Here is a 13,850-nt window from a genome sequence, read left to right as displayed (position 1 = left end):
ACCCAAAGGGACAGAAATATTTGGTTTCCGTTCATTATTTACTCCACAATATTTCCTAGATTCAGTTATGAAATGGAAAGCTGTGCATTAAATCACTAAGCCTGGAATGACTTCATACTATTTTTGCCCAATTTCTCAAAAAACGCAGCAAGTGTTAAAACTAGGATTTACTGATGGACATGCTACAACACGCTACACATCCACCAGTTAGTAATCACTATATCATTGCAACACAGATGTTTTTAATACTAACATTGTCTCAAAATTTCATATTACTTGTTTGTATTCTGGACCTATAAATGATAGCCATTATGATGTTACATTTACTAATTGCATATTAGATGAAAAATATAATAAATACATATTTAGATTTGGAATATCTCAACAGTGCAAACATACAGTAGATAGAGTCCATGCCTAATGTGTAGGATGTACAGAGTCCCTTCTGCAATAAAAATTTACGTTGCAGCAATGTTCCTTCTTTATGCTTTGGCAGAGGCAGAGTTCCCATCATAGCTAGAGAATCGACCATGGCATGTTCTCCTGTTTAGTGTGGTCAGTTTTTAATAGGAAAGCATATACAAGCAATACAAAGAGAACAGGATGCTTTTTCATACAAGTACATGGTACAGCAGGCACATATCAGGAATATGAAATCTTGGGTTGACATAGTCTTTAATGTCAACATTCAAAATACAAGGCCAAGCATACCATTAAGCAGGTGTTTGACAACCCTCTGAAAAAGAAGAGTCATGCGTTTTGAATATTTATTTACAATAATTATTATAGTAACAGTTACATTAAAACCAATGTAATTCACCAAACAAAGATTGGATTACTCTTCTTGTGTATGGGCAAGCACATGAATATGAACATTTCTAAAACTCATAAAGAATTTGCTATACTCCAGAGTCAATTTTTTGCTATGAGCAAAATTATTTTTATCTGTTCTACCTACAACTTAAACTAAACATAGGCCAAATAAAAGTTTTGCCACCATTTCTAACTTACAGTACGTGTCTTGTTATTGCCTGTTTTCACAGTTAGATTATGCAAAACTGCATGGTACCTCTTGTAAAGCTTAGTTTATTGACTGAAATTAAACCACAATACTTTATATTACTTTATTAATAAATAAATTACAGGCATTCTAGGATATTTTGTGTATTTTTGTTTTATTCAGCTTGTATTAACCCCAGATACTTATAAAAGCCACTAAGATTGGTGCCAACACATCAAAGTTATATATGGTATAGCCCTTTTTAAAGTGGGGTGATCACCAGTATTTGATGGCTTGAATAGTGACTTGGCCACATTCCAGAAGAGCACCTTCATACAAAATGTGGTCATTAAAGCGGAAGTACACTGCCTCTGAGTTCCACAAACCAAATACGCTATATATATTTTTTTAAATCAGGAATGTTTTATTGAGAAAATATTCATTACATATTCTAAAGTATACAGCCAGTAAATAGATAAACTGGTACAAATAAGATACATCCAAGAATAAACAAAAATCTCCCATCCATCCATGTCTCCATTTTTTATTTTGCTGAGAAATCACTTTGAAAAACACCCCTAGCATTTCTGGTTGTGGCAATCTTGAGTAAGGGCATGTGATTCATGTAGCATTTACTTCCTGCAATCCATCTGCTCTTAGCTCAGGCTTGCATGCAGAAGGGTGTGCTTAGCTGAGAAAACCCCTCCTTCCCTCCCGAAGACTCCTGACATGAATGCATGACATCATTTGCCTGGGCCTGGAAAACAAGTAAATATGGACAGTACAGTTGGTTAGCATTTTCACCTAGCAGCACTAGAGTCGATGGTTCAAATCTCAACCACAGTACTACTTCCAGGAAGTTTGCATGTTCTCCCTGTGCCTGCATGGATTTCCTCCCACACACCAAATACATGCTGGTGGGCTATTTGGCTGTCTAAATTGGGCCTAGTATGTGTATGTATTGTAACAAAACATCCTACACTCCACTTGAGTGCTTTCGTCATATACCGCTTCCTGCCAGTCTGAATATAGATATCAGTTTTTCCAACCGCTGACAACAAATAAAACAAGACAATACTCATTTGTTTGCTGAACATGGACTGTTTATTAGAACAAAAATGCAGTCTTATATACAGTTGAAGAGGAGGTTCCCCCTCCTGCTCATATTACTCTAACAATACACCTGTAACCAGAAACCTAATTAACATGAGCTAGTTATCTAATCATTTACCCAGACTTAGTGACTCAGAGATATGACCTTTCAGGGTAGACTTGCCGTCATGACATCACTTCTGGTCTAGAGCGGAAGTAAACAATTATTTTTTATTTATTTATTTTTAAGCAAAAGATCACTTTTTTTTATCTGTTGCTTTTAACCTCCCTGGAGGTAATCCCGAGTGTGGAAAGTTACTTACCTTGTCCCCAGGATCCTGCGATGTCCCCCCGCTGTGTCCGCAAACTGTGTACTCTGCCCCATTCATCACTGTGCCGGGCTCCGTTCCTAGTGAGCGTTGCGACGCATGGGGATGGAGCCTGGCGGCTAATTCAAAAAGTGCAAAAAACAAAACACATAAAGTACACTGTAATCTTACAGATTACATTACTGTATCAAATTATTTCACCTTCCTTTTGTCCCCAATGCTTTGTCCAGTGCCCTGCAAGCAGTTATATATATATATATATATATATATATATATATATATATATATATATACGGACGCATATACACATGCTGTTTTAAATATTTGATCTTGTAAGTGTGCCTATTTTGGGGCTGTTTTAAGTAACAAACAGAGAGCACTATGGAGTCTATGTTTGTGATTACATGTGAATAACCGATTTGAGAAAAGTGGAGCTGAGCTGTAGGCGGAGAGGGAAGGAGAGAGTTTCCTGAATTAAATCTATCTAAATTATCAGCGCAAGCACTCAGCTGGGAGAATGTAGGAGGATCAGCTGTTTTGGCACGGATGAGAGAGATCATGAAGGAGCAAAAGAGTGACCATTATTTGAGTTTTTTAAACTCATCTGTGAGGTGAGCAGGCAATTTGGCTGGTGGTGGTGTGCACATGATACTGATCCCAGTGAGGATGGATGAGCACAGCGGTGGATGGTTTCACACACTGTTTGATATGAACTGGTTCTCTATCAACACTGATGTTATTCAATATATGAAATCCTATATATATGGACTGGTTGCACTGTGGTTTTAATCACTTATATAAAAGAGTATACTATAGGGAATATTGTATTTAGTTTATTTCAATTTTATTCTTTGATGTTTCATGGAATGATTTATACAGTGGTGGCTGGTGCTCAAAATTTTTTTTTGGGGGGGGGGGCGCAAAAAATTTTTGAAAAAAAATCATCAATTGCAGCCACAGTGTCATCAAATGCTGCCACTGTGCCCTCAAATGCAGCCACTGTGCCCATCAAATGCTGCCACTGTGCCATCAAACGCTGCCACTGTGTACATCAAACGCTGCCACTGTGCCCTCAAATGCTGCCACTGTGCCATCAAAGGCTGCCACTGTCCACATTAAACGCTGCCACTGTGCCATCAAACGTGCCACTGTGCATCAAACGCTGCCACTGTGCCCATCAAACTCTGCCACTGTGCCCATCAAACGCTGCCATTGTGCCATCAAATGCTGCCACTGTGCCCTCAAATGCTGTCACTGTGCCATCAATTGCAGCCACTGTGCCCATCAAACGCTGCCACTGTGCCATCAAACGCTGCCACTGTGCCCAAACGCTGCCACTGTGCCATCAAATGCTGCCATTGTGCCCATTAAATCATTAAAGTGTATTGTTTCCAAAAAAAATTACCATTTTAATCCCTAGGGTCTCTCCTAAAAATATATATATATAATGTTAAACTTGTAAACAAAAAGTTCCAGAAAAGACTTGGTCTTCAAGTGGATAACGATTAAAAAGAGTCAATGTTGATTGAAAGAGTGAAATTCCGCTTTAAGTGATAGTCATAATATTCCACTGATATCAAATATATTTTCCATTTTGGATTGAGTTGGAGGGTTATAAAACCTGTCATTTTTTTCCCATCTCTGTTCTACTAGGGAGAGTTCCCATCACTTCCTATCCCACAGGAAGTGAGAAGAAATCCCTCCAAAGTGAGAAAAATCTCAGGTAAATATCAGGGCCGCTAGAACTAGTGCCCTGGTTGAAAGAATTTCCCTCTTTTCCTGTTCTGGTGATCACTGAAAATTTGAGATTTTCTTTCACTTCCCATAATAGTCACCATGACAATTAGAGAGTGTGAATCTCTCTAATGGGAACAGATAGCAATAAAAAGCTGACAGGTGTTTCAGTTCTATTCTATCTAAAACAGAAGAAGTAATTGCCTGGGGAAACCGGAACCATGCAATAAAGCTGTAGCACCCTCTAGATAGGTATGTGCTAGAGGTCGGATTCTTTGTTAGATAACAAAACAGTGTTGCGCTTTCTAAATAACTACCAATAAATCCTTAAATAAGAATATGTGATTAACTTGCAATATAGCAAGATACTGAATGCACAATCAAATATTCATGTTCCTTGATTGGGAATAGTGAAATATACACAATAATGAAATATACGTGTTCCCTAAGTGGGAATACTGAACAATAAAGATACAGTCCACACACTCAAAAAATGAGCTGAATAAGAGTCCGAATGCACAAATATAATCCTCAGAGTCTTCTGCACAAAAACGCACAACACACCACCAGTGCTTAAACGTTGAAAATGCAAGTGCTCTCCTCCACCTCAATATCCTAGGTGCTCACCTCACGTTCTGACACCTGTTTCACCAGAAGGTCAGAAAAAGCAGGTTCCCTCTCAGGGATATAAACGGATCAGCTGGTCATGGAACTCCTATTCCTTCCGTGCTGCCTACGGCTGATTAGATGGATACCAGCCAGTACAGATTCCCTCAATGGGGTCCGGTGCACATAGGAATAGAAAAAGCAAAATCTAGTGCTCTCTGTATATCAAAACGGTTTATTTCTTCATTAAAACATTAAAACGTTACTCACAAACGCAGAACTTAAGCAGTGTGGGTTCAGGATGCATAGAAACGACAAGATGCTCGCGGGATGACGTTGCCACTGCGACTCCTTACCCCTATACGCATTACATCAAATGGGCTGCTACACCACCGTGACTTCTTCAGTAAGGGCTGGAGTCTCCAGCCCTTAGCACCTTGTACCAATGTCGATGAGGACAAGGGCCTCCTCCCCACAACCCTATGTGAATGAGTAAGGAGTACATAGCACACCTACTTATTCACAGAAAAAAAAGGAAACAGTAAATATAGATATTTATATAGTTTTTGATGAATCCTTTATTAATAAAAAATAAAGTCTCATGCTGTACATCTATCATCAATCATGTTGTGCAGAGATCCATGTTAATCATGATGAATGACGCCTGCTGAAAGAAAAAGATCCCACCGAACAACTAATGCTTCTGATCCCATCACTGATTGACCTGATCTCCTGGGCCTCCCAGTAGGTCATATAACCATGGCAACATTTGGTCAATGTCATTTCTCAAATATAACTATATTTAATCAGTGATGTCCAGATATTCTTTTTTCGTTTGTTTACATGGCTGGGCATTCCTGGCCAGTAATTCTAAGATGGAAGAGGACCTGGGTGTCCTAGTAGATGATAGGCTTAGCAATGGCATGCAATGCCAAGCTACTGCTAACAAAGCAAACAGAATATTAGCATGCATTAAAAATGGGATCAATTCCAGAGATAAAACAATAATTCTCCCACTCTACAAGTCTCTGGTCCGGCCGCACCTGGAGTATGCTGGCCAGTTCTGGGCACCAGTCCTCAGGAAGGATGTACTGGAAATAGAGAGAGTACAAAGAAGGGCAACAAAGCTAATAAAGGGTCTGGAGGACATTCGTTACGAGAAAAGGTTGTGAGCACTGAACTTATTCTCTCTGGAGAAGAGACGCTTGAGAGGGGATATGATTTCAATATACAAATACCATACTGGTGACCCCACAATAGGGATAAAACTTTTTCGCGGAAGGGAGTTTAACAAGACTCGTGGCCACTCATTAAATTTAGAAGAAAAGAGGTTTAACCTTAAACTACGTAGAGGATTCTTTACTGTAAGAGCGGCAAGGATGTGGAATTCCCTTCCACAGGCGGTGGTCTCAGCGGGGGGCATCGATAGTTTCAAGAAACTATTAGATAGGCACCTGAACGACCGCAACATACAGGGATATGCAATGTAATACTGACATATAATCACATACATAGGTTGGACTTGATGGACTTTTTTCGACCTCACATATTATGTAACTATGTAACTAATAGGGCCAAGTGACATTATTGGTTGCTAAGGACACGGCAGATACCGGTATCCACTACAACCATTGACAGATAGGAAGCTGTCATAGATAGTAGTGGTATAAATACTTCTACTATATACTGTTTGATGTTTGGTGAACAGGATAACAGGATAAAAAAAAACTATAAGCTCATCTTTACTTGTGAGCAAGATCTTTTTTTTAATGTGTAGTAGCAGTCTATTTTTTATTGTCACAACCATGTATTTTATTATAAAGTACTGCATATACTGTACTGTGCAGTTCCTTTAAAACAGTGTTTCTCAACTGCAGTCCTCAAGGCGCACCAATAGGCCATGTTTTTAGGGTTTCCCTCAGATGAAACGGCTGTGATAATTACTAAGGCAGTGAAAACTGATCAAACCACCTGTGCAAAATAGTGGAAATTCTGAAAACTGGAGTTGAGAAACACTGCTTTAAAATATAGTGCTGTACTAATGCCTGCATAATAATTTGGTCCCTTTAAAGAGGTTGTAAACCCTATTAAAAAACAAAAAAAACCTGTAAGACAAAGCCATACTAGCTCATTATGAGATACTTATCGTTGTTCGTGGCACAGGGGCCTGAAGAAATGGCACGGGCGGCCGTTTCTTCAGAGTGCATGCACGGATGACGTCGGTGGCATATAGTAAATATCTCCTAAATGGTGCAAGTTTAGGAGATATCTACAGTACCTACAGGCTACAGGTAATCCTTATTATAGGCTTACCTGTAGGTACAATTAAAAAGGAAGACTTTACTTCCTCTTTAAATAGGTCAGTGAAGGGGCAGTGCTTGAAAGGCAAGGCAGTGTTGGGTGGTGCTTTGGAGGTGGGACAGGAGAGTATGGGCACCTCTACCGAGACAAAACAAAAAAACCCCACTTGTTATAAACAATGTTCAATGTAGCACTGGTGTTAGTTAGACAGAAAGGCATTCTATTGTGGAATATCTGCTGATTGCCCGCATAAACCGAAATTGGAGGATGACAAATTGCTAGCCTTATCCGTCTTGGACCCTTGGTATGAAACTGTTTTTTTGCTCTATAATTTCACTACTTCCAGAGAAGAATCCAGGTTTCACTTTCATTTATCCAGAAAAGACTCAGGTAATTCTCACAGCCGTATCACCAATAAACTTTGAACCTACTCACTCAATAAGGAGAAAATGGACGAGGACACTTGGAAAGAAATATTTGAAAATGAAATGCAAGACGGAGGAATCCTTGATCTGTGGGTCTTTTCTGTAGATGAAAATTTCCAGGCACAGAAGGGCTGGCTTCAATATTCATTGTGCTGCTTTGCCAGGTGAGCTCATATCAAATCAATTGCTTTTAACAGTATAACTATTACACTTGTTATTCTTCTTATGTGTCGAAACCATAATAATCTACTGTATATAAAACTAAATATACTGTATATTATTATGCATGTTAGGAAATCACTAAAAGAGTTTTATGATATCATAATCTATGCCTAAACACTGTGCGTTTCAGTTTGCAGGCCAGAGAATGCTGTAAGCAGGCACGTAGGTGTATTTTATTGCAGAAAAGACATTGCGTATCTCTTCTGCAATAAAGTTTGTGATAGCAGCACTTTAAATTCCCCTTTAACAACATCACAGGTACGTGGGGAGCTACTGAAACAATTCACAATATAAAGAGGAATTCAAAGATACAAAGGGGAGTCAACAGTGTTTGTGTTTCTGAGTTGCTGCGAGTCAATAACATACATCTTGTTAACCGGTTCCCGACCGGTGCGTGCCGATGTACATCGGCAGAATGGCACAGCTGGGCAAATGGGCGTACCCGTACGTCCCTTTGAATTTGCCGCCGTGCCATTGCGTGCATTGCGGCCGGGAGCTCCGTGAGTCGAGGCGCGGGTCCTGCGGACTCGATCGCCACGGGGATACCCGCGATCACCTCACGGAGAGGATGAACGGGGAGATGTTAATGTAAACAAGCATCTCCCCGTTCTGCCTATTGACAGTGTCACTGATCTCTTCTCCCTGTGATCGTGAGAAGAGATCAGTGACGTGTCATATGTAGCCACGCCCCCCACAGTTAGTAACACTCCCCAGGACATACTTAACCCCTCCCTAGCCCCCTAGTGGTTAACCCCTTCACTGCCAGTGTCATTTACACAGGAATCAGTGCATTTGTATAGCACTGATTGCTGCATAAATGACAATGGTCCCAAAAATGTGTCAAAAATGTCCGATGGGTCTGCCATAATGTTGCAGTCACAATAAAAATCGCTGATCGCCGCCATTACTAGTAAAAAAAAAAAAATAATAATAATAAAAATGCCATAAAACTATCCCCTATTTTGTAAACGCTATAACTTTTGCGCAAACCAATCAATAAATGCTTATTGCGATTTTTTTTTACCAAAACTATGTAGAAGAATACGTATCGGCCTAAACTGAGGAAAAAAAAATGTTTTTTTAAAAATATTTTTTGGGAATATTTATTATAGCAAAAAGTGATAAATAATGCGTTTTTTAAAAAATTGTCGCTATTTTTTTGTTTATAGAGCAAAAAATAAAAACCGCAGAGGTGATCAAATACCACCAAAAGAAAGCTCTATTTGTGGGAAAAAAAGGATGTCAATTTTATTTGGGAGCCACGTCGCACAACCACGCAATTGTCAGTTAAAGCGACGCAGTGCTGAATCGCAAAAAACACACTGGTTAGGAAGGGGGTAAATTCTTCCGGGGCTGAAGTGGTTAAAGGGGTTGTAAACCCTCATCTTTTTTTAAATAAAAATGACAAACATGCCTATATGTACCTGCTCTGTGTAATGGATTTGCACAGAGCAGCCCCAATCCTTTTTTACTGTGGCGCCCCGCTGGCTGCAAGCCCCTCCACTTCATCAGGTGCCCCCACGGAAAGGTGCTTTCCCTGGGGACACCCATGTGGGCTCGCTCCCTTGACTCACTGCTGCATCCATTGACACAGACAGAGAGACTCGCCCCCCGCTCCCGTGTCACTGGATTTGATTGACAGCAGCGGGAGATAATGGCTCCTGCTGCTATAAATCTGTCCAATGAAGAGCGAGACAGTGGCTGGGGCCACTGCGCTCATGCACATCGCTGGATTGGATGGGGCTCAGGTAAGAAAAAGAGGGGGGGGGTCTGGGGGGAGCTACATCACAGAAGGTTTTTCACCTTAATGCATAGAATGCATTAAAGAGGAACTGCAGTCTGCTCACATAATTTGTAATAAAAACATATTTGCCATTCTGAAGCTTCCCTCCAACCACTTTGCATATTATTTTATATATACTGTGATTCTGTACTTGCCAAATATGCTGCAAAAATCTCCCTCCACTGAGTCTGGCTGCAATAATTTTAACTGAAACTGCTGCCTGTTCACTTCCTGGATTTACACACACAGAGGCACACCTCCGGCTCTGCAGCTCTCATTGGCCCTCTTATGACTCATCCCTCTTCCCTTCCTGGCATACTCTCACCAGAATGAGAGAAAGAGCTGTGCACAATGTCATAAGCCTAGGCTTTTTTCCAGAGAAAAAGCAGGAAGTGGGTGTTTACTGGCAGAAAAAAATGTTTTACTATCCAATGTTAAAACAACAAGGGCAGAAGATTTAATAGATGGAAAGTTGAAAAAATGACTGAAGTTCCACATTAAGGTGAAAAACCCTAAGGCTTTACAACCATTTTAAAGGGGTTGTAAAGGTTCATTTTTTATTTTCTTATTAGGTTCCTTTAAGCTAGTGCATTGCTGGTTCACTTACCTTTTCCTTCGATTTCCCTTCTGAATGTATTTTTTCTTTGTCTGAATTTCTCACTTCCTGTTCCTCCTCTTTTAGCTTGCCCCCATCATCTGAGCCGTTCTGGCTGGGGGTTAGTCAGCGTGCTCGCCCCCTCCCTTGGGACTACATCCCTGCAGGGAGACATTGTGTACGTTCACAGGCACGGGAGGCAGGGGATCCGTGGGCGTTTCTAAGATGCTGTAACTCCGCCTCCCGTGCCTTGTTATTGTACTGAATGACCATCTAAGCTGCACAGCCCCACCTTAACTCCCCCCCCTTATTTGCTGCATTGAGAGTTGGACTCAGGATCGTTGGCTCGGCTGCAGAGTTTGATTGAAAGGACAGCAGCAACTAGAAAACGTTTTAAACAATATATATAACAATATATAGCCAGATATTGAAACAAGACCTAGGCTCGTTTTCGTTATGTGACACAGCGAAAAAGCGGCACTGCGCATGCGCGATGCCGCTAAGCCTCAAGGGAATCGTAGTTCCTTTGATACCGTGATGTAGATTTATTGAACGCGCTCCAAAACCCGGAAGTTGAGGAGAAAATCAAGAGAGGGAACGAGGAAGTGGAGAAATAGCATAATTATTTAACAGGTAGCTAAATATTTTAAGCAGAAATAACAACTATATTCACTATGTATATAGCACAGAGAACACATATTGGCTAAAAACCTTTTACCTTTACAACCCCTTTAAATCTGAGATTATAGGTCACTGTACTGCAGAAATCTGCATAATAATGCTGTGCAGAAAAACCAGTGAAAATAGTTTCCTGAATAGTTTCCAGCTCCAATATACTCCTTATTTACTTATAGCATTCACTACACTGACACTCCTTGTGAGTTGGCCAGTGTATGCAGCCTCTCACAACCACATTAATTATCTTCTGTGGAAATTTTGAACAAAATGCAGCTATTAAAGAGCATTTTTGGTAAAATATAAAATCATAAATACTTTCAATTATTTATAGCCTACTCCTATTAATCGGAACCCTCTTGAAGTTTGCAAACTTACTTGTGAAGTTCCCTACACATTTACTTATTTGAATTCTGTGACGCGTGTTTACTATGTCCTCTGAGTAGGCATTGCTGTGTCACACATTTCACAGAGCCTGTCTTCTGAATGACAGAGATGCTGAGAGGAGGAGTTTCTGGAGGCAGAATCAGTACAGGAATCACTGCTTGCAGGGAGCAAGGGACCATGGGATATGTAGTCCATAGAAATGAAAAGTATACAGCAGAGGAGAATCTGCAAAGCATACAGGAAATCCAGAAAGTTGTGGAAAGTGATGGCCAGCAGACAGGCAACACTCACAGCTTGCATGGAGATTTAGCAAATGAGCGTATAATGTTTTGTCAATTATAACTACTGTTTGTATTGCTATTAAAATGCTGATGTTAAAATTCGAAAATGTATGCTGAGACCATAGAACTCCTTTAAACACTTTAAGGAATAGAAAACTCACAAGTTGGAAACAAATTATTTTTACAACATATTAATAGTCTGCATGCAGTCTAGTCTAGTTCTGTGCAAAGCCAATATTTGTGGATAACTGCATTGCTTTACAAAGTCAAATTAGTCATACATATGTAGAAAACTGCAGCAACACTTTGAAGTAACAACAGTATTCATTCTGAAGTCTTAGTCCCCACTGATTATCCTGAAATTATTATGTTCCATTTTTCTGCCAGTACCAAGAAATCTGATACAATAGTTATCTGTTTCAGGTTTTACTGCTCAATTTGCGGCCGCAATTGGGCATCTTCAAAAGTGCACCTTTTATTCCACATGAAGCTGAAAATGTCTATTGGGCAGGTGAAGATGCAAATCTTCAGGCAAAAGTGCAAAGTATGTAGCTATGGCGAGTATGAGGAACCCATCATCTTAGTAGAGAATGCTGAGATAACTATAAAGTGCTTGGTTAACAGGATATGTCAGAAATTTTACAAAATGCCCATAGAAAACTTCCCAAAGACCTTTGTGAAAGATGGATTTCAAAATGGCCCACATGATCGGAATAATTGCGAAGCCTGCTCAAGAGAAATTTGCAACTATGTAAAAATCCAAGAAAATAAGGCAAAGCACCAAGCATTCAGGAATCGGGAAGCATCAAGATATTCAAGGCAATCAGTTAGGCCACTCTTAAACAATCGAAGTGTGCCACAGCACGAGCCACAATCAAATTGTTGCTGTATAATATTGTAAAAAGATGAACATGAACATGAAATAAATCAGCATTTGTCTCTGATTAGAGTTCAATTGTGAAATTAGAATTAAAATTATAATTAAATAATTAAATTTTTTAAAATATAGCAAACACTTTAAAATTTTATAGACCTTCCTAATAATCTATCTGCTAAAAACTTCCTACCCATGTTACAAAAATTAAGAATGATGATGAAATTATGGAAATCATTTAATATATCATTTTTGGGCAGAATAACGGTGATAAAAATTACAATTCTACCAAAGCTACTATACTTATTTTGCACACTCCCGATTACATTAAATAAGATAATAACTAGATTCCAATCATATGGTCAGGCTCCCACCCACATATTTCCAAAACAGTGTTATATAAATCACACAAAAAGCGGAGGTCTAGGCCTCCCAGATTTTTGGTTATATTATCTAGCAGCTAGATGGTCCCAAACAGCCCAATGGCACATCCAAAACCCTAGGATCCCATGGGTCAAATTTGAAAAAGAATCAATTAATCCTTATTCTATTGCCAGTCTTTTATGGGGCAACAAAGTTTCTTATAAACATTGGAAATTACACTATAAAAAATGTAATATGATGTCTACCACACCCCCATAAGCTTCTTTTATAGGAGATCCCAAATTCCTATCAATCCACCAAGATACGGAGGAATATACACGGTGGATCAATAACAACCTAACCACCCTCAAAACACTTACAGAAGACACTACATTTACCTCTTTCGCATCACTAAAAAACAAATATAAGATCCCTAATAACGAACTCAGGAGATGCCTCCAAATAAGAAACTTTTATAACACACACTTTCAATAATGGATACAATATCACCCACATTTTATGAAAAATATGTTTTAGTTCTCCAAGAGCTGCAGGTTTGATATCTGAAGTATATTCAAATCTGATTAACATAGATAGTCAAGATAAACTTCCCTTTATGCTCAAATGGGAACAAGAATGTGATATCTCCCTTTCCAGAGAAAATAGGGCAGACTGCATCAACAATTTACCTAAATGCACAAGGTCACTCACAATCAGAGAGACAGCAATAAAGTTGTTCACAAGATATATACACCGGCAAAACTCAATTCCATTTTCCCCTCATTCCCTCAGACATGTTTCAGAGGTTGAGAATTATCACCGCTCTAGGAAGGCCGATTGAAAACGAACATCTCCTCCATGCTGGAAGCAACAGGTGCTGGCAATGCTTATACAATGAAGTAATTAGAATAAGTCCTGGACAGCCGCACTCAAACTGATATGTTGCCTTTATTGAATAAAAATCATCAAAGATACATACCACAGCAGAAAACTGCAGGAAAGCTGACGCGTTTCACACTGTAGTCAGTGCTTAATCATAGCTTATATGATTAAGCTATGATTAAGCACTGACTACAGTGTGAAACGCGTCAGATTTCCTGCAATTTTCTGCTGTGGCATGTGTCTTTGATGACTTTTATTCAATAAAGGCAACATATCAGTTTGAGTGCGGCTGTCCAGGACT

General features: G+C 39.5%; 1 protein-coding gene across 1 annotated transcript; it reads left to right on the top strand.

Moving 5' to 3' along the window:
- Positions 1–7,154: 7,154 nt before the first annotated feature.
- On the top strand, positions 7,155–13,600 carry LOC141141487 (receptor-transporting protein 3-like). The gene is made up of 2 exons (XM_073629107.1): positions 7,155–7,651; positions 11,854–13,600. The coding sequence occupies exons 1-2, from the start codon at positions 7,512–7,514 to the stop codon at positions 12,329–12,331; spliced, it is 618 nt and encodes a 205-aa protein (XP_073485208.1). The 5' UTR covers positions 7,155–7,511; the 3' UTR covers positions 12,332–13,600.
- Positions 13,601–13,850: the final 250 nt, after the last annotated feature.

This window comes from Aquarana catesbeiana, linkage group LG04 (assembly GCF_042186555.1).
Source record: "Aquarana catesbeiana isolate 2022-GZ linkage group LG04, ASM4218655v1, whole genome shotgun sequence".
Lineage (NCBI taxonomy): Eukaryota > Metazoa > Chordata > Amphibia > Anura > Ranidae > Aquarana > Aquarana catesbeiana.
The sequence above is the reverse complement of the archived record's forward strand: the minus strand, read 5'-3'. Positions and strand labels throughout refer to the sequence as shown.

Excerpts from the sequence above, each read along its gene's own strand:
- LOC141141487 (XM_073629107.1), top strand. The coding sequence starts at position 7,512 with ATGGACGAGGACACTTGGAAAGAAATATTTGAAAATGAAATGCAAGAC. Across the intron at positions 7,652-11,853 it reads TCATTGTGCTGCTTTGCCAG|GTTTTACTGCTCAATTTGCG; the intron begins GTGAGCTCATAT and ends TATCTGTTTCAG.